General features: G+C 37.6%; 1 protein-coding gene across 2 annotated transcripts in view; it reads right to left on the reverse strand.

Moving 5' to 3' along the window:
- The window catches only part of TDRD7 (tudor domain containing 7), a 108,897-nt gene that overhangs the window by 10,436 nt on the left and 77,013 nt on the right, over positions 1-21,448 (reverse strand). For both annotated transcript variants that reach the window (XM_072596729.1, XM_072596730.1), the window contains exons 11-13: positions 16,648-16,782; positions 13,851-13,937; positions 381-515 (exon numbers count right to left, since the gene is read on the reverse strand). In XM_072596729.1, coding sequence (XP_072452830.1) covers positions 381-515; positions 13,851-13,937; positions 16,648-16,782 — 357 coding nt within the window. The remainder of the gene's footprint in view (positions 1-380; positions 516-13,850; positions 13,938-16,647; positions 16,783-21,448) is intronic.

The following is a 21,448-nucleotide window of genomic DNA, read 5'->3' on the forward strand; positions in this document are numbered from 1 at the left end:
AGCGCGTGTATACGAGCACCAGCACTATTTCTCTTGCGATGATATTTTAATCACTGATCACTTTGTCTCTTCATCAAAGCTTGACTCCTACTATGTAACTAGTTTATTTCTAATTAACTGTCTGAACTTGAAAATGATGAAACTGTATCTCTTAAAATACACTCATACGAATAATAAAGAATGACTGATACTAATCTAAGTTTGAATTGGCAAATTTTACTGTACTTTTGAAAATGACTAAGCAACTAAAATTAGACAAGTTTCAACTTAAAAATAAGATTTAGACTAATCTGAGACTATGCTTTTTTTAAGAGTATGTAGTAGTGATGATGGCCACACTCCACACAGCTTTCTGCAAGTTTTCTGAAGTGATATGTTACCTGGGGTGGTATGGCAATCAGTTCCTGTAGAAATCGAGGCGGAATTTCTCTAAGTTCTGACACTTTTACGGAGGTAACTGTGCCAGTATCCAAGAACTGAACGTCCAGAGCCCGACTACTGTGAACATTTGTTATCTGGAACGAAAAAAGTATTTATTAACTTAAACTGGACAAAACATAAAGACACTGGAGCACCAGAATTCCAGCTTACACTGACAGGATCCTATGGCAAGAGTTGACAGGGACATAAGAGGCCATCCAGTCTAACTCAATCATTTTACAAATGAGGAAACTGAGGCTTAGCCAGGTCAAATGACTTGCCAGCAGCAACACAGTTATATTAAATATCAGAGGCAGAATTTAGCCCAAGTCTCTGACTCCAGACCTTGGATTCTTTTTTCTTTAACTAGCAATACGTAGCAGAAAATATCAGCACTAACCAATTAAACTGGTCAGCTGTCCTAATTTACGATGTACTTTTCCACATTGTATTTAAGTAATTTGATTTTTGGAAGATTTAATAAGCACTCTTTCCTAAAAGGATCACATTGTATTTGGTATGTTATTTCAGGACATTCTCCTCACAAGTCAGAAAGTTTTCATTTAAAAATTATGTTTACATCAGATCAATCAGTTAAGATGATAAGATTCGTTATCCTGGATCGGACCAATTGTTTTCTTTGAGCTAGTCACATTACAATGAACATTCTACGGGAAATCATGGCTAGCATACATGATGGTAACATTAGAAGATTAAGGGTGTTTTTCAAATAATTCTAAGTTTCCCTTAACAAACAATGAACTATTTGCAGTCACTGAAAAACAAGCTTAACTCTTTGGAAGTTTATTACATAACACTAAGGTCTTTATATGCCATCAGGTAGGCCTTGAATATGGTATGAAATAAATATTTTAGTGATGAGGCCATATTTTAAAATAGAATCTTTTATTTTTAAAAAATGGAACAATATATAATTATAAGAAGTGAACAGAGAAATACCATATGGAACAATATCTGAACAAAGCAGACAGAGATGGCTGTCATTTCTCACACCTGAAATGTAATGTCACGAACTGTTGCTTCACTTGCTATCAAATACCTCTCCAACTCTGATGCCCTTTTGGTCTAATCTGAAATCACACTGAGCGTTTGAAGCCTTGAATTCTGGTCCTAGGTCTTGCACTGGGCATAGACAGCCATAGGCAAGCAGGATGGAGGCTCAGAGATTGGTAATTACTTGATGGGCTGAAACTTCTAGTTATCATTAACTAATTATTTTCTCTGGGTAAAGACTATTGTTAACTGCCAAACTGCCTACAGTTTAGGACAGGTTGATCACTAATCTCAGTGCTCCAGTGATAAACTAAAAGTTTGGCCAGTCCACAGTCAACCATCTCCCGTCCCTGTAGAGTCTGTGCTCCAGCCAGGAAAGCATTGCTTTGGGTTGATGGGGCAATGGTGACAGATACCCAACAACAAGAGAAACTACTAAAATTTCTATTTTCTTGGCGTAGTGATTTAAAAAGATAACACCTTAAGCGTGTGGGAACCAAAATGGAAGAGAAGTATAGAGAGAATAAATGAGTCCTTCATTGCCCTATGGGGGAATCAAATCACTGTCCCAGACAAATTACATCCACAATTATGAAAATAACCCACAGTTGTGATCCTTGAGCAAACATAAAAACAGGTGGTATGTTCTAGGGCAAGAAACAGGTAAAATACCCCAATTTTCTGTGAGGGAAACAAGGTGAACTCTACCTTCAAACTGTAGACAGAGAAGTTTGATGCTGACCTTGACAAAAGTTTGAAATAAATTACTCAAAAACTTCTATTTAATAATCAAGGAAGCAGTGCCATTATGCCAGACTGACCTCAGTATTCAGTACTTTTTTTGGACAATTACTAGATCAGGCATTCAGGGAAACGCCAGAGAAAGTACAACTGGATTTCAGTCATGCATTTGATAAAATGATACCTCTCTTTGGAATGTAAAGGGATGGCAGTCAAGTCTAGTGGATTTTGAAGTAACTGAACTGGCCACAAAAACTACTGATTAATCCTTGATTAATCAATATTAACCTAGAGGGATGTCTAGTGATATCTACAAGGACTTTAACAGGGAAATATAATCTAAAAAGACCTCAACAAGGTGGAGTGAAACATTCAAAGAAAATGAAAATGGATGGGAACGAACATAAAGACAAATGTTTAGTTCAAAACAAATCAACTATTTAAGTACAGGACAGAGGAGACAAAACAAGAGAGCAATTCATTAAAACAAATAAGGTGAGAGTTTCAGTGGCCTGCAGGCTCCATGGGTTAACAGCAGGAGATATGGGAAACAAAAAAAAACCCAATGTGGTCAACCTCAGTGAGTTCTGTATTATATAGACACAGCATTTTTCTCACTCTAAAAACATGCTGTCTGGTCCTCTAAAGAAAAGAAAATAAAAAAATAAAGTTTTGAACAGTTTTAAATTATTTCACATTAATGACAGAAGAAGGAGGATTTTTCTTAAAAAGCATTATTTCTCAGAATCAGTTGGAAGGGATTTCAGAGGAGATCTAGTTCAACCCATAAATGAATAAGAATTCAATCTACAATCTTCCTCCACATAGTTATCCAGCCTTTGCTTAGAAAGCCTAGAGTGATAGGGAAACCACCAGCTCCAGAGGCAGTCATACTTTTGGACTGTTCATTTCACTTTTGGATTGCTCTAATTGTCAGGAAGTTCTTCCTCACATGAGATCTGTCTCTTTGCAACTTCTATTCAGCATTCCCAGTTTTGTGCTCCCCAGTCAAGCAAAAGAAGTCTTCTTCTGCAGGACAACTACTTGTCCATTACTTGAAAACAGCTGCCTGGTCCCTGCCAAGTCTTTTCTTCTTCAGGCTATAACATCTCCAGGTCTTTCAACTGAACTTCATATGGCATGACCTTCTTTATCCAGGTAGGCAACCCTTTGTTGGGCATTCTCCAAGTTTATCCATGTCCTTCCAAAAGATGCCCAGAACTGAGTTTCCTGCAGTTCATAATGAGGGGGTACAGAGGCACAAGAAATATGCTACATAACGAAGCAAAGGAAGGAGAATGCATCTTTGATGATATCTGTAGAGCCTTGTGTTATTCCTTGCTTCATACTCCATTTTATCACCAAGTCAAATTCTAAAATGCAGCTTCTAACAAATTTACCTGTACATATGAGTGATTTACCAGGATGAACACTATCATGTTCTTGCTGAGGGAAAAAAAGCACTGAGTAGAAGTACAATGCTTAAATAAAAAAGAAGTGACAGTTCTCCTGTATGTTATCCTAGTCAGATGACACCTAAAATGCTGTGTTCACAATTCTGAGTGCCACATTTCAAAAGAGAAAATGACAAGCTGTCTGTAACCCAAGGAAGGCTGAAAAGAATGGTTAGGGGATTTAAGCTCCTGCTACGTGAGGGTTAGCTAAAGACTCTGACTCATCATAAGGCAAAGTTTCCTAACAACAAAAATTCTGTACAAGTGGAAGGATTGTGTCAGGAAATAGTGAGTTTCTTGTACCCAAAAGGTCTCAAAGGTTGAATAACCACTTAGAAACATTTCAGAGGATTCTTGCTTCAGTTAGGAAACAGACTAAAATATTCCCTGAGATCCTCTGATCTACACTGGAAACAAATGCAAGGCTTATTTTAGAATAAATGCCAAAATAACTGTATACAAAGGGAAAAGGGTAGAGCCTGCAGTTGTCATGGAAACTATATAGTAAGAGAAGATTCTGAGCTAAGCCCAGAAGGATAGATAGACTTTGGATAAGCAAATCGAAGCGGGGCGGTATGGGGGAAGGCATTTCAGGCTGGGAAGAGAGCAGAACAGAAAATGGAGTTAGGAATGAACATAGTATTTTGCAAGGACGTTGAAGTAGGGATTTTATTTTGGGGAGAAAATAAGGTTGGTTTGGTAGGATGATGTCAGACTGAGGATGGTGGTGAATACAAACTGAACACTTTACACACATATGAAAAGTAGAACTATTGAAGATTTCTGAGCATGAAAGTAAGATGAAGAAATTAATGTTTTCTTGAAGATTAATTTGGGAATCATTTGCAGGATGGATGGATTGGAGCTGGAAAAGTCTGGAGGAAGACAAGCCAGGATACTCTAATAATAATCCAGACAATAAGTGACAAATATGCCTGAACTTAACTGATAGCAGTAGAAAGGGATGCCAGAAAAGTTTCAAAGCTGAAGTGACTGAAATTAATGACTAAAAGAGGAAAACAAAAAACTGAGGTTTAAACTTAAGGATTGAGAAAATGGTGGCTAGTATCACTGAAAGAACTAGGGAGGTTGGGGGATCAAATTTAAGGAATAAGAGAGAAAGATAATTTGACATGCTCAATAGAGATATCCCATAGGCAAATGGGCCTGGCACTTAGGTCAGAGGACAGAGTTGAAGACAGAAATGTCAGCACCATCTACATAAAAGTTAGGGCTCAGATTCGTAAGATCAATTCACAAAGGAAAAGGATATAGATATAAAAGGGCATAACTCAAATTTTAGCAATTTAGTCTGGAAAATCCTATTTTAAAAAAAAATCCAACCTCATACAGGAGCTCCTATATTCATAGACATATTTCAAGGATGCCTTTTGCATGTTACATGTACAGATACAAAAGGCAGTATAGCATACTGCAGGAGAAAGAGACGGCCTCAGAATCATTAAGACCCAGGATCAAGTCATGACGCTAATATATGGTGGTTAGTGTGATGAGTGTCGCAGCGGAGTAGAAGTCACTTAACCTCTGAATGCCTAAGGTGACTCTTTAAGACTCCAGATTGTGAAAATGGAAATTTTCTAAACTAAGAAAATCACAAGTCTGGTTTATTCAGATTATTCATTATAATGAGCATGTAATCTTCTCAAATTAAAAATCCAATTTTCTGAACTTACACTAATACTAAACTTCTAAGATGATACACAATGGCACGTTCTTGGACAAATTGGTATTGATTTCCACCATTTAGAGTGTTTAAAAAATTCTTCTAAAATCTAGTTAGGAATCATTGAGAACTCTCTGTGACTGAATCACTAATGAAGAATATAATCTGCTATGCCATACTTACAAAACTCTGCTAACCTGGTTGTATGGCTATAAGTCTCTGGAGACTTAAAATGAAATATAATTACAGGACAATGGAAAGATACATAGTAGGTGCAGGTAGGTTGAAACACATAACAAATTACTAAGTATGCAGACTAAATCTGTCATAAAAGAAATATAGGAAAAAAGAAGACAATCTGTTCATGTAGCAAGAGGAAGGTATATTGGATGTTCCACTGGGTATCTGCATGCTACTGAAAGGAAAGTTCCCAGAACATTGAGTGGTGAAATGGGGTGAGCTCTTTGGAGGACACGGACAAAGAAAATGGGCAGAGAAGGATGAGTTGGGATCTCCATTAATGAGGGAATATCTGTACTGGTGAGACTACAGATCCAGGAGTATTTTGAGCTGTGAGGAGAACCTTTTTTTCTCAAATAGTATGGAATGTCATGTCTCAGTTACTAAACAAAGGAGAAAGAGCTTCAGACCCAAAGTTCTAGAAGTAAGATTAGATGCAGTATGACTCTGGCTAAATGAGCCAATGTTAGGAATACTGTAAATGACTGGCCAGCTGCCCTTCAGAATCTTAGAAAGAAGCATTCATTTGGACTATGCTTAACCTTATCCAGAACATTCCTTAAAAGTGATGATTCAGTCTCCATTTGAAGATGTTTCCACCGATGGGAAATTCACTACCTCTGAAAGCAACACATTTCACTTTCACATACATCTAAATGTTAAGTAGTTTTTCTTAATAAATCTATAATGTATGAGCAAAAAAAAAAAATGAGCTGACCACATGTCAGGAGCGAGGAATAACAGCTATATGGTCTGAATGCTCCACTGGAATCCTTGTGATATTAGAAGAAAGTGAAGAAGGCCTCCAGCATGTCAGGTGATGAATTTATGAAAGAATATGACCAAGACTTACATAAAATGCTTAAGTATGGATAGGATGTAATCTGCCTCACTAGAAGGAATACTGACATCAATGAGATTATCAATAAGTACCTGAGTCTTGAATACTATCTCACTATACATTCCATCCATCTGCCCAAATTCTTTCACCAGGGTTAAGTGGAAAAAAATATTAAATTCTTCTTTTTGACAAACCTCCAGATATTTGGTGACAGTAATCCCATTCCCTAACCCACAAGTCTTTCCTTCTCCAAATAAAGCTTCTCTAGTTCCTGAAATAATATCTCACCTAGAACCCTTCTAGGTCTGGAGTCAGGAAGAACTGAGTTCGAATCTGACCTCTGACACTTACTAGCTGTGTGACCCTGGGCATGTCATATAACCCTTGTTATGCCTCAGTTTCCTCTTCTTTAAAATGGGGATAATAGCACCTACCTTCCAGGGTTGTTGTGAGGATCAAATGAAAGAAAAATCGTAAAATATTTAATCCAGTGCCTGACATATAATAAGTGCTACGTAAAAGTCAGTTATTATTGGGTAACTTTACCATCTAGTCATCTTCCTCTTAGACAGGTACAGTTCAGCAATATCCCTTCTAAAAGGTGACACTGTAAACTCAACACAAAAATTTAGCTTGTTTTTTGACCAGGGCAGAATATGATGGAATTATCATTTATCTCTCATTAACATTTTTGTTAATGCAGCCTAAGAATTAACTAAAACTCTTAATTTTCACATGAAAAACTTTCTAGTCATACCTTCATCATTCTGTACTTGCACAATTTTTTTAAACTCAAGTGTAGGATTGTAATTTATCTCCACTAAAACTTCATCTTGTTAGCTGCAGCTCACCATTTTAGCCTTTCAAGATCTTTTTTTTGGGGGGGGGTTCCATGGTCCTCCATTCTTCTCTGCTTTTTATATCATTCAGAAGCTTTCATTCAAGTCATTGACAAAAATGTTGAACTGAACTCAAAGTAATAGGTATCACCTATCATATTTAATGGAAGCTGTTCTTTAAGAGAGTTAACAGGCATGGGAAAAGTAACAAGAAGCAGAACAGACAAGAAAGAAATGAGAAAAATGGAGGAAAAAGTGCTGGATGGAAGAAGCAGGTGGCATTAACAATCAGAAGGTGACAAAGAAGATGGTGAGTAGCACATACTGAGAACAAAAGAGCTACCAACAAAGGGGTAGAAAACAGAGTAGCTCCCCAGAGAGATTTGTATGGAAGCACCAGGTCATATTAGCCACATAATAATAGCTGCACTGTGGGTAGGGAAAATCGTCATTTAGATCTCAGTAATGACTAACTTTGGTAACGTATAATGCTAAAAGCCCACCATCCATAAGACAACTACAAAGCAGTGTGTGTGCGTGTGTGTGCGTGTGTCTATGTGTGTACATGTGCGCTTGTGTCTGCATGTGTGTGTGTGTGCGCATGCATACACTTCCAAGAGTAGGCTCTCTTATGTGATCTACACTCTGCAATACCAGGGGCAAAAAAGTCAGTATAGTTGCAGGAGCCCATGACGGACTGAAATCCTGTTGTTAAAGACCCTACAGCCGTGGACAAAGATTCTGTTCCTAAACACGGAACTCTTCAGAAAAGAACAGTTTGTGCTTGAGGATATTCTGTTCATTTTCCTGCCCTTCAAAGTTGCTTCAATGATTCAACCTATTGGACTAGGTTGTTCTACAGAATATGAAATATCATGGAATAGATTTAATGAAAAAGTTGATGCATCATACAAGTACTAAGTAGAACTTTCATTTTTCTTAGAGCATTAACTGACTGACTCAAAGATGGACGGTTAAGTTTTTATCTGACCTGAGGTGAACATTGGTAACTAAGAGCAAGGAAGGATCATCAGATTCAATTCTACAAACATTTATGTGGTAAGTCCTGGGTGTCTTAGGTGCTAGGGAGCCAAAAGCAGCCATTCCTGTCCTCAGGGAGATGACGGACTACTAACAGGTAAGGGTTGGCTAGAAGGCAGCTGTTTGTGTTTCTTGAAATCGAATACTAAATTATACTAAAAATAAGGCTTTTTTGCTTTGTTATTTTCATGATGCGTTCTAGTTTTATGGAAAAGACATAAGTCTACAGAAGTAGTTAAGGCTCCTAACCGACCTAAGGCTCAGTTAACAGTCCCTGTACTAAGTGTCATGTTATTGTCTTGTATAATAGGAGGGAGGGTTGGCCAAAAGAGGCAAGAATCCAAATCCTGGCTGGTTGGAACGATACATATGGAGGACAGAGATAAGAGGAAGATTCTTTCTTATATTTAGCTATAATCTGTTTCCCCATAGCTTCACCCATTGATTTTGTTTTTCAAAACAATACAGAATAATAAAGATTTCACATAGTAGCCCTTCAGATATTTGAATATAACTCTCAAGTTCCTTCTTATTCTTCTATTCTCCAAGTTGCATATCCCAAGCTCTTCAACTATTTTATATATGAAAGTTTCCAGAACCACTCCATAGCCAAGCTGTTCTCTTATGAACTCACTCTAGGTATGTATCCCTGCTAACACATGGCACCCATAAATGAACACATAACTTGGATGGAGCATGCTCAATGTAAAGAAAAAAGTGATTATTGCTGATTCGAATGCTATCTTCTATCAAAGAAACTAAAAATTGTATTAGTTTTCTTAAGTATCTGGTTACATTACCAACACACTATGCTTGTGCCAAAATCAAAAAATATAATTTGTCTATAGTATTCTTGTGGTTTACTAGTTTACTAAACCAAGTGAAAAAAGGTTTGCTGTGAAATTTGTAGAAATTCTTGTTTGAAAAGGGAGTGACAAGCTAAGGATGTGCAGAATAGACACCGATGCAAGATACAGTTAAAGACAAATTCATTAGAAGAAGTCACATTCTGCTCTACTTAAATGAGATACAGCCTTCCACTGTCATATTCTAGTCATGAATCCCATTACACGAGTTCTGCTATATTGAGGTATTCATCTTTACCTCTTTGTATTACAATTTCAAGTTTACTTTCTATACAACTTCTACTTTGTATTACTGGCATATTCACAATAGAAGGTGTCCAGTCTGTTATTTTCACTTTAGAGATGCTGGACATCTCTTTCTCTTCTGCGGCTTTTAAAAATTTCACTGTGTTTTCACCTCCATATTAAGCAATTCCATTATGCATATTTCATTTTAGGGCATTTTACTACTTTCTCCTCAAATTTTCATTTAATCTACATCCCCCTTCTCAGTTGGGTCAGGGAGTTTCATACGTATACTTGGTTCTTTGACAGGAGTCTTCTGTTCAGTATTATGAGCTATGGTATGGACTGTTGACATCTTCCCTCACCCTGATCTCCTTATCTGAAGTCAAAGCTTCTGATAAGCTTTCTCTTGTCTGTGATCTGGCTCAAATCTATCTTCCCTCATTAACTTCCTATTTCAGGCAAACTAGACTACTCAGACACTGTTCCCTGAAGTCATCTCCTGTTTTGCCATCTTCACCTTCTTGCTCTCACACTCTTCCTCCTGGCACCTGGAAGGTCCCTTTCCCCAATTTCAGACAGTCCAAATCTTCTATTTCTTTTGAGGCACAAATCTCAATGGCCACCATCTTTATTTTATTTTCTCTGATCCTCTCCAGGGAGAAAGAATCCTCCTCTCTTCTGAATTTCTCTAGTACTTTTTTATTTCTATTATGTCATATCACATTCTCCTTGGCATTAGAATTGTGTATATGTTCTGTGGACCTTACTGAACTGTAGGATCTTTGGGAGCAAAGATCATCATTTATATTTTGTCCTTATGACACTTGGCTCCATAGAGGGCACTCAATGAATGTTTGTTGAATTAATGATTTTCATTTTCCAGGAGAAACAGAAATGCCATCTGGATAGATATATACCCACAAATACCATGTGCACATATGTATGTGTGTATATGTATGCATACATACATATATTGCCACTAGAAACACTTCCTAGTTGCCTTTTTTTGTATTGTGTCTCTATATGAATCAACAGAAATGGGGAGTGATGGAGAAGTCTTCATCCCACTTCAGAAACGAGGCACATTTCCTAATTATAGCCATATTAACTACATTACATACATTACATTTACCTAAATCTCAGCTCCTCAGTAAGGAGTCATAATTCATCACAATAATTCTTCTTGGGGGTGGTAAATAGGATCCTCTCACCTGCAAGGATCCTCTTCGGTGTTTGACTGAGTATGTGATGCTGCTTCTTCCAAAGATCAGAAATTACTCTCCATGGTAAAAGACTCCTATCACATAGTTCATGGAATGTGGATTTTCCTTTTTTTTAAATTATGCCTCACAATCTTCCATTAACCAATATCTTGATACTTGTTTTCCTTTCTTTTTTTTAATGCCCAGGAATCTTGCTTTCTAATTTCCCATAATATTTCTTCCATGCTTTCTAGGAACCTTTCCTTTTCTCTACTAAGCTGAGAGACAGGGAGGCATTCTTCCCTTTTACCCTTCCCTTCTGGCAGACATCAGCTTGCATTTGCAGCACACACAACTGGTGTGTGCTGCAAAGAAAAAAGGAAAGAAAGAAGGCCATATTTCCTGGATCTCAAGATGAACTAAGAGTCCTTTGTGGCTCCCCTGTAAACTGCAGCACAGGCAGAGGGCTAGGTCCTCTGGGGAGTGCTCACAGTTCTAACAACATTCTCATGGGGAGATGAGACAAACATATGGAACAGTTACAAGCAGTGCAAGGCAATATATGACTAAGTGCCAAAATGAGTGGTACCAACAGGTGCCATAAGAGAGCATCAGTGCAGGGCTAGAATGTCTAGGAAAAGTTTCCTCGAGAAGCTGGGTCTTGAAAGAATCTGAATACAGGTAAAAAGGAAGGAAGTTGTGCTGGGTGCAGGAAACAGTTTATAAGCAAAGGAGCACAGGAAGGAATTAGCATGAAATATTCAGGTGAAAGTAAAGAGACTGGCCTGGCAGGAATGAAGAATTTGTTTGGCCTTACATGCCAGGCAGGAGATTTGGGCTTTATCCTAGAAATAATTCTTTCCATTCTTATGGATGAGCACCTTATACATTTACAGGAGAATATTTAAGTTGAGAGATGCCCTTAGTTCATCTATTCTAGTGCCCTTTACTTTACCACAGGGATGGCATCTTTTAACCCATCAATCTTTCTCCATGAGTAAAAGGCCCTATTAGATGGAACCAGCCTATCACCTTTACTTCACTAGACCACCACAATTAAACTGGAAACAGATGGTTGGCATGATCTAGAAGTGTTACATAACTGCACGTTAACTGCATCCAGAAATATAACCAAACTGTGAACCAAAGGTGGAACTGGCTCACTGGCTAGCTTACTGGCAAACTCCGGGTAGCTTAGGGCTTATAAACTGGGGCTAATATTTTAACTCCCATCCCCTGAAGCAAAATTTCAAACAGGAGCAAATCTTTTGGAATTATTTAGTGATCTACGTCAATGATGTCATTTCAATGGCTAGATCCCATCTGAAGGGAGCTCTTCATGATGATGACTGAATAAAGCAGTCTACACTTATATATCCACCAATGGCAACACATTTCCTCTACGCTTTAGAGTGGACAGTTTTCAAGAAAAAATATATCATTTTTACCACAGGAATCATATGCCTTGAATTCTTTTCTCCCCACATTCCATATACTTCCAATAAATGACTCCACTCTTTAGCCTTCAGACAGACAATATTCTGAGTAGCCAAAATTGTAAATATGAATGTAACAATAGTTCAGGATTAGACTATTAGTACTTGGTAAATTAGTGAAACTACCAAATGACCAGTCACATGAAGACATGCTTATTTACATAAAATCATAATATAAAGCTATACAAGTCTATTTGAAAATGCATATTTCAATAGAGTACTTGTGCATTTCTATAGCATACGGAGTAAACAGCTGTGGCAACTGAATAACAATTACATGCTTTATATTCCCCCAATCGGGTCTTTTTGAAATGTACCAGATTGGACACAGGCAATCCCCAACTTATTAAGGATCAATTTAGAAAGTCAGTTTGGAAAAGCAAATACAGGATAAGCCCCATCTTTCCTTCCCTACTATCATGTGGGATCTCCCTTCCTTCTTTCTCCTTCTCTTCTCCAATGACTGATAAGTGGGAACACATATACACAGGGCTCTTCCTTTCTTCCTTGCCACAGAACAATCCAGAGCAAGGTCTTTGGTAGCTGGACTTGAGTGGTTAAGGGGAAGAAAGAAGGGAAGGTAAATCTCAGAGGTTATTACTTTGTCTTTCTCCAGCCCCAACACTGCCGTCCATTGTCTCTGATACTCCTTATCTCCTCTAAAGAGTTCTAGCCTTCATTCCTGCTCTAGGTCAGCTTCTGTGATTGTATATCTGGACACCAAGAAAAACCTGAGCGTGTTTTTCTTCTGAAATGAAGACTTTTCATAGGATCAAAGATTTAGATATGAAGGAACCTTCAAGATGAATCATCTAATCCAACTCTCTCATTTTATAAATGAGTAAACAGCCTTGGAGAGGTTAAATGACTTGTCTAATTGGAATCCAGCACCTGGGAATCAAAGTCAAGTGTTCTTTGCAGTATTTCAAAGGGCCTCTGCCGTAGTCCTTTTTGTAAGAGATCTGCCATTTAGTACGTGCTCATGTCTGTCTTTCTCTGCAAAATCAGAGTTAAAAAATAAAAGGGGAGAAAGGAAGTTTTGGCAAACGATATTTTAATCTTTCAGTATTTCCGTTTGGTAAATTAGTTTTAAAAAGATTGAAAACCTAAAATTGTTGTTCTACATTGCATCAGGGAAGGAGAAAACCCTAGCTGGAAACAAGAGTGGATGCAACAGAATGGGAAGTGGGGTCTGTGCTGGTTCAGTTCTATGATACATCTGATATGTTTAACAGTAGCAACAATGCTAAATAATGGTAGCTAACATTTCTAGAGCACTTACTATGTGCTAGGCTCTGTGCTAATATCATCTCATCTGATCCTCACCACAACTCTGGGAAGCAGGTGCTGTTATTAAGGTAAATGGAGATTAAATGGCTCACCCAGGGTCATGGAGCAAGTATCTGAGGCAGGAATTGAACTCGTGTTCCTGGTTCCAAGCTCAGTGTTCCATTCACTGTGTCAGCTAGCTGCTTGGTACATTATAGAATAATCAGGCTTTTCTAGCCTGATCTAAGATACTATTTTCCATGTACTGTTTTTGTAGAAAACGAGTGGTTTACTAATGAACTTTTAAAATTCTTTAAGTTAGACTTTTGGTACAATGAATATATTAAATAACAATAATTATGCCACACTTACCAATTTCGTGAAATTAGACTAATTTCACCTTCCCAGAAAATCCAAATAGGATTTAATTCACCTAAAACTTTTGTTATTCTGAATAAACTCAAACTCAATTGTCAATCAAAGAGAATCTAGCAAATAAAACAACCTAATTTTACCTCCACCCGGGACCATTTTCCTTTGCAATGAAACAAGCAGATCTTCCCACAGAAAGGTAATGAAACAAAGTACTCAGATGTCATGTTCTGTAAAACAAAAATGTACAATTTCACTTTACTCCCAATAAAAATCTGATTACCGTAGCATCAGTACACAAAGAAGTAACTATGTAATATCAGCATGTTGCTTATAACGTAATCAAACCTGCTGCTTTCATATAAACTCTTCTCTTTCATGTACTAGATCAGGGATGGGGAACCTACAGCCTCAAGGCCACATGAGGCTTTCTAGGTCCGTGGATGTAGCCTTCTGACTGAGTGCACAGTCCACAGTTACAGCACAAAACCTTTTATTAAGGGGATTTATTCTGTGAAGTTTGGATTTAGTCAAAGGGCCGCACTTGAGCACCTAGGTGGCCACATGTGGCCTTGAGGCCACAGGCTCCCCGCCCCTGTACTAGGTGTATCCAAAGTGCAAGGAACGGTTGTGCTTCTGTTTCTAAATGTTGTCAAGTGAATGGTCTTGATAGGACAGCAGACCAGTTATGATATATTACTATATGTATAGTCCTGTAAGGTTTGCGAAGTTTTAAGGTCATCTTCACCACAATTCTGGGAAGCACGTGTTATTATCATCCCTATTTTCATGTGAGGACACTGAACCACAAAAAGATGAAGTGATCTGCCCAGGGTCACACCTCTAGAGTAAATGGCTGAGGTAGGATCTGAATTCAGGGTTTCCTGACTCCTGGATTAGCACTCTATCCACTGCTCCACGTTGTTGCCTCTTTTTAGTTTTAAATTGAAAATTCTACACTTGAGTTAAAAAAAATAACTTCACGAGTATAGGACGTGGGAGCTGTTGCTAAAAAAGTTAATGTGAAAAGGACCTGGGATTTCAGCGAACTGCAAGCTCAAAGTTAAAGTGATTTTGGATTGCATTAGCATAAGTACTGTATACAAAATAATGGGGGTTATAGTACACATTTATTTATGTCTACTTATATGCCAGGAACCATGCTAGTCCTGCTGTACTCTGCCCTGATGAGACAATATCTGGAGTAGAGGCATCATATTTGAATCTAGGTGTAGCATTTAAGAAAAAAATGTTGACAAGCAGGGGTTTTTAACCTAAGGTCCACAGCCAAAGGAGTCTACGGATAGATTTCAGGAGAGCCTTGGAATTTAGAAGGGAAAAATTTTGCAACTTTATTTTTTACTAACCTACGTATTTTAAAACATTATTCCGAAATGGGGTCCATAGGTTTCTTCAGACTGCCAAATGGGGTTCATGACACTAAAAAAGGTTAATTAGTCCCTAAACCAGAAAATGTGCAGGAGAAATGAGGATGGTAAGAAGATTAGAAGCCATTCTATTTGTTGTAGAGGTTGGGAATGTTTAGCTGGAAAAGAAAAGACCTGGGTGGGATATGCTTCCTGTCTTCAAATACACGAAAGACTGGTACAAGACATAACTATTAGACTTATTCTATCTGGTCCCAGAATCCAAGCCAATAGTGAAAGTTATAGAAAGTCAGATTTAGAATTATTCCAAATCTGAAGTCTTCAAGTTGAAGCGACATCCCTACAAGGATACAGAGATGCAGGTTTCATATCTAGCCTGGACTAAAATGGCTTCTGATCTCTCAATCCTCAGAGTGTATGTGAGAGCTGAACACTTTCACTATATGGGAGCAGTCCACAGACTAACACATACTATCACAAATGTACGTAACCCTCTGCTTAAACATCTGAGTTTTATTCTGGAAACATAGGGAAAATGCTAGAATCCTTTTCTATTACTTAAAATGAGAGACAAACCACACTGCTCTCTTTTTATGGATCTGATTCATTTGACAAAGATGACAAAGATCATGGAAACTTAACTTCAAAGCAGTATTTCAAGGTACCTAAATAACTTGCTGTTATTAAATATACCTTCAACTGTGTATAAAGTTATGTTAACATCGAAAGAAATGAAATCACAAGATGGACTTCATCTTACAATTTTAAATTCAAATCCAAGTACTGGTCTAATTTATTTAGGTTATTGGGAAATCCAAGTATGGAGAGGGTATCTTTGGACTGCAACAAAAGTTTAAAAACTAGAACCAACACGCAAAGTTCTTTAATATTGAGGAAGGCACTATGTGTAAGTGTGCTGCTATTTATATCAATATTACAACTATTCCTGGGAAAGTCACATTCTGACTCCAGTAGCTACATGTTGAAGAAATTGGGAATTCAGGTAATACATGTAGTTAAAGGAGTTGAAAAACCTTAAATGTGCTATAAAATCAGTTATTATCATTACAAAGACATGCCAACACTGATTCAGATACAGAGTTATAATAATGGATGACAGCCTGGCCCACACTTGGCCGTCAGATGTACTACACCCAACACAGTTGCACAGTCTTGGGAAGCCTCAAAGGAACTTGGAAAACTATATCAAAGCACAGTTTTAGAGTACGGACTTTTATCTTACTATGACCTAAAGTCTTCCCTATTCTTGTTGGGGAGATGACTAGTAGGGCTCCTTTGACAGCGCCAACAAGTTGTACCCTTGGATAACCAACGTCCCTGTCACCTAACACAGAGGCCTACACAAAACACATAAACTCTTACTGATGAACTGATAACTATATGCTCCGCAAATTCTGTATCTGCAAAGGAAACTATTATAGAGGATTTAGTGGAACACTACACACAGCTGTACCTTTGGGGTTCACAACCAAAAAGTCTAGATTTTAATAGCACGTTGTACTGACATCTACATGATACTGTGCATACTCACCTTACAATGGAAGTAGTCTTCTAATTTCTGCAAAATGTCATTAAGTTTGGACAGACCTTTACAAGGCACCTGGCAGTACAAAGTTCCATCCGAACAAATATTGGTCACTTTCACGCTTGTGTACATAGCATCAGCCTGTGAGAAACAAAATAAACCGTGACTATTTTTAACATTAAATAAATTAAATGTCATGCCAATCCACTGAATATATACCGATTTGTACAAACCAAGTGTTCTAAAAGGTGAGGTGCCTTCATTTCTCTTTTTCTTTTTAAAATCTTTTTTAAATTTTAGACTTAAATACATACTAAGAACAAGAAATACAAACGTAAATATAAAATAAGAAAAAAAATCATGTGTACAGCAGAACAAAAGAGAGGATTCAAAATATACAGCAATAAATTTCCATTTCAAGAAAGCCTGCATATTAAATACCACATGTTGCACTGAGCTATTTTTCCTTTGCTTCCTTGTAGGTTTTCTTTTATTCTCTGCTGTGCACTTTTTACTTTGTTCTTTTTTCCCCTTCTCCTCCCACTCCCCCACCTCCACCCAGAAGGTTACAATTAAGTACAGATATTTTATAGAGATATATACATACACACATATACTTAAACCTGTACTTTTCCTACTTCTGATTTTACTCCTAATCTTTGTTTTCATTTTTATGCCTATTTCTTATTTCCTATCCCTCCTGACTCCTCTACTTTACTTCTACCCACTTCCTTACCCCCCAATTACTTAACCTACTCCCCTCCTCCCCTAAGGATCCTCCCTTTCCCATAAATCTAAACACCCTTTTCTATGCACCTTTAACCTATTCCCTCATCCTCCCCTCTAATGATCCCTTCCTTATCCTTGCTTCCTCCCCCCTTAGTGTTTTATTTCTTTCCAAATTTAGAAGGCTTTTACTCTTCTAGATGTATACGTACTGTTCCCTCTTGAACCCATTCCTGATTAAAGTAGGTTTCCAGAACCAACTATCTTCTTTCCCCATCTAATTCCTCTGTATTGGTTCTTCCCTCTCACACCTCATTTGTATAAGATAATTACTTTTTAACTGTCCCTGAACCATTTTATTTTTCTGAAATAGCATCATGCTCAGGTCTACACAATCTTTCTTACAAACTGCCCAATTACTAACAACAATCTTAAGACAAACATTGTACATACATAAAAGGTAAACAGTCTGTCCTTACTGAGTCCCTTGTAATTTGTCTTTAGCATGTATATTATGTTTCTCTTGGTTCTCGTATGTCAAATCTTCTACTAAGTTCAGGTTTCTGTTTTTTTAAAACAAAGTCTTGAAAGTCAGACAATTCATTAAATGTCCGTCTCTTTCATTCAGAATTATACTTAGCTTTGCGGATTGTGTTATTTTTGGTTGGAAGCCAAGTTCTTTTGCTCTTTGATACATAGTGTTCCAAGACCTGCGATCTTTTAGTGTCCTCATTACTAGGTTTTGTGTGATTCCAACTGCGGCAATGCCACAGGTAGATTGTTTTCTTCTTGTTGCTTATAATACTTTATCCTTTTTGGAATTTGACTATAATATTCCTGTGAGTTTCCTTTGTATGATCTGTCTTATGTGGTGACTGGTGGATTTCTTTTTCTATTTCTACTTTCTCCTCTTGTTCTAACGCTTCAGGACAATTTACTTTAATTATTTCCTGTATTACTGTATCAAGATTCTTTTTTGGATCAGGTACTCTGATTATGCTTACATTTTTTTCTTCTTGATCTCTTCTCCAGATCAGTTCTTTTTCTTACAAGATGTTTCACATCCTCTTCTATTTTTTCACCTTTTATATTTTATTATTTCTTGATCTCATAACTTCACTGGCTTCCCCCTGCCCAATTCTGATTTTCAAGGGGTTATTTTCTTCCTTAAGATTCTAGATCTCCTTTTCTAATTGGCTGACTTTCTTTTCACAATTTCTTGTTTTTCTTGGGTTATTCTTATTTTTTAAAAGTTTTTTCTCAGTCTCTCTCATTTGATTTTTAAAGTCTTTTTAAAGTTTTTCTATGAATTCTTTCTGGGCAGGTGACCATTTGATATTACTCTTTGGGGTAGAAGAAGGTCTTTTTGCTTCAGTATTCTCCTCTGAAGATGAACCCTGGTCTTCTCTATTCCCATAGTAACTCTCTATAGTTGGATTCTTTCTCCTTCGCCTATGCATTTAAAAAATATTTTTTTTGTAGTAGCTTAATTTTTGTAATCATCTCTAGTCTTGAGGAATGGGGAATAGTGCCTCTGGCCTCAGATTTCTCCTTCAGTTCTCCTCTCTGCCCTGGAACCTAAACCAAGACCTCCAGCCTCCTGAAATTGCCCACTGCCAGTGATGTCCTTCCCCTATTGTTTCCGCACTCCCTGGGCTCTGCAGCTGGACCTGGTGTTCCTTGTCAGCAGAGGTTCCCTTGATCTTCCCCAGATCAGATGTCCAACTCCCCTTAATGTTCCAGGGGTAAAAGTTCCTATGGCTGGGGTAGAGGCAGCCTCCTAACCCCCCAGGGTTTGCTAACCCCAGAGCTTGTCTCTTATTAAGCTATCCTAGGTGGGAGGTGTTTCCTCTTCACAGGGATTAAACCTCTTCCCAGGATTATTCTTCAGATCTTCTCCAATTATCCCAGGAAGACCCATGTTCTGCCCCTTCTCTCATTTATTTTTTCTACTCTGTGTTTGTTTTATCTCTTGCTGTTTTATCTCTTTTGTGGAGTAAAATATTGAGAGCTTGGAATATTCTGACTAACTCCATCATCTTCCCAGAATCCTCAGGGTATTCCAGAAACTATTCTTTGGTTTTTGTTTCCTTTTTCTTCATCTATTTTCCTTCTGGAAGTGGTTAAGACGTTGATACTATTATTTAGTTCTTTTCAAGTTCTGAAACTTTTCAGATGAATTGACAAATTGAAAGAGTAAAATATTTAACTTATACTACTCATATTTCAAAGGACTTGTGACCTTACTGATGTGGATATTCCCTCTAACAGTAGAGATCAGAGTCTATCCACATATTTCAATCTTCTACAACTTTTATCCACGCCTTCCCATATATCTTGCATAAATAATTCAAAGTGTGGATGCCCTTTAATAACATTTAGGTACCAGTGTAGAACCAGTGTTATGCCTGTCTCTTATTACATGACTGGAAAACCTCCTTCTTCAATCATCTATTTCCTGGATAATCTGTACTACTTTTCGCACTCAAGTCATCACTGGTGATATGCTAATGGTCTTTTATACCTTCATTGCCTTTTGGGTCACCTGCAATTCTGATTCATGGTGTTTTATGACCTCAAGGCATAATAGCATCACTGGAACAATATGAGTGTTTGAGGGGAAAAAAAGATGACTTCAGAGAATAGTCTAAGCTTACTGAAAGTACTATGCATTTTTCAAAAGGAAGATGACTCTCTTCTTCTTATTCAATTTTTTGGCCTAAATCACTGTGCACATGCAAAATCTGTCCAAGATAGATGTATCGATAGATTAATTTTTTTCACCTTAAAAAAATTATTTTTTAGTTTTCAACATTCATTTACATAAGATTTTGAGTTTCAAATTTTCTCCCCATCTCTCCCTTCTCCCCAACCCAAGACACCATTCATTCTGATTTCCCCAATCTGCCCTCCCTTCTATCACACCCCTCCCTTCCCTTATTCCCATCTCTTCTATTTTATTGTAGGGCAAGATACATTTCTGTACCCCATTACCTGTATTTTTTATTTCCCAGTTGCATGTAAAAACAATTTTTAACATTTGTTTTTAAAACTTTAAGTTCCAACTTCTCTCCCTTCCTTCCTCCCCACCCATCCCCACTGAGAAGGCGAGCAATTCAATATTGGTTAGACATGTGCAGTTATGCAAAAGACTTCCATAAAAGTCATGTTGTGAAAGACTAACTATATTTCCCTCCATCCTATCCTGCCACTGACTTATTCTATTCTTGTTTTGACCTTGTCCCTCCCCAAAAGTGTATATTTCTAATTACCTCCTCCTCCCATTTGCCCTCCCTTCTATCATCACCCCTGTACCCCACTTATCCCATTCTCCCCTACTTTCCTGTAAGATAGATTTTCATACCAAACTGAGGGTGCATGTTATTCCCTCCTTAAGCCAAATGTGATGACAGTAAGCTTTACTTTTTCCCTCTCACCTTTTCCCCTCCATTGAGAAAGCTTTTTCTTGTCTCTTTTATGAGAGATAATTTGCCCCATTCCATGTCTCCCTTTTTTCTCCCAATATATTCCTATCTCACCCCTTAATTTTATTTTTTTAGATATATCCCTTCCCATTCAACTCACCCTGTTGGTGAGCTGTCTATATGTATATAATCTCTCCAACTACCTAGTTCAACTTGATTAAGTCCCTTATGATTTCTCTTTCTTGTTTACCTTTTCTTGCTTCTCTTGATTCTTGTGTTTGAAACTCAAACTTTCTATTCAGCTCTGGTCTTTTCATCAAGAATGCATGAAAGCCCTCTATTTCACTGAATGACCATTTTTTCCCCTGAAGTATTATACTCAAGTTTTGCTGGGTAGGTGCTTCTTGATTTTAATCCTAGCTCCTCTGACTTCTGGAATATCATATTCCAAGCCCTTCACTCCCTTAATGTAGAAGCTGCTAGATCTTGTGTTATCCTGATTGTATTTCCACAATCCTTGAATGGTTTCTTTCTGGTTGCTTGCAATATTTTCTCCTTGACCCAAGAACTCTGGAATTTGGCTACAATATTCCTAGGAGTTTTCCTTTTCGGAGGCGATTGGTAGATTCTTTCAATATTTATTTTATCTTCTGGTT

This window comes from Notamacropus eugenii, chromosome 3, assembly GCF_028372415.1.
Source record: "Notamacropus eugenii isolate mMacEug1 chromosome 3, mMacEug1.pri_v2, whole genome shotgun sequence".
Taxonomy (NCBI): domain Eukaryota; kingdom Metazoa; phylum Chordata; class Mammalia; order Diprotodontia; family Macropodidae; genus Notamacropus; species Notamacropus eugenii.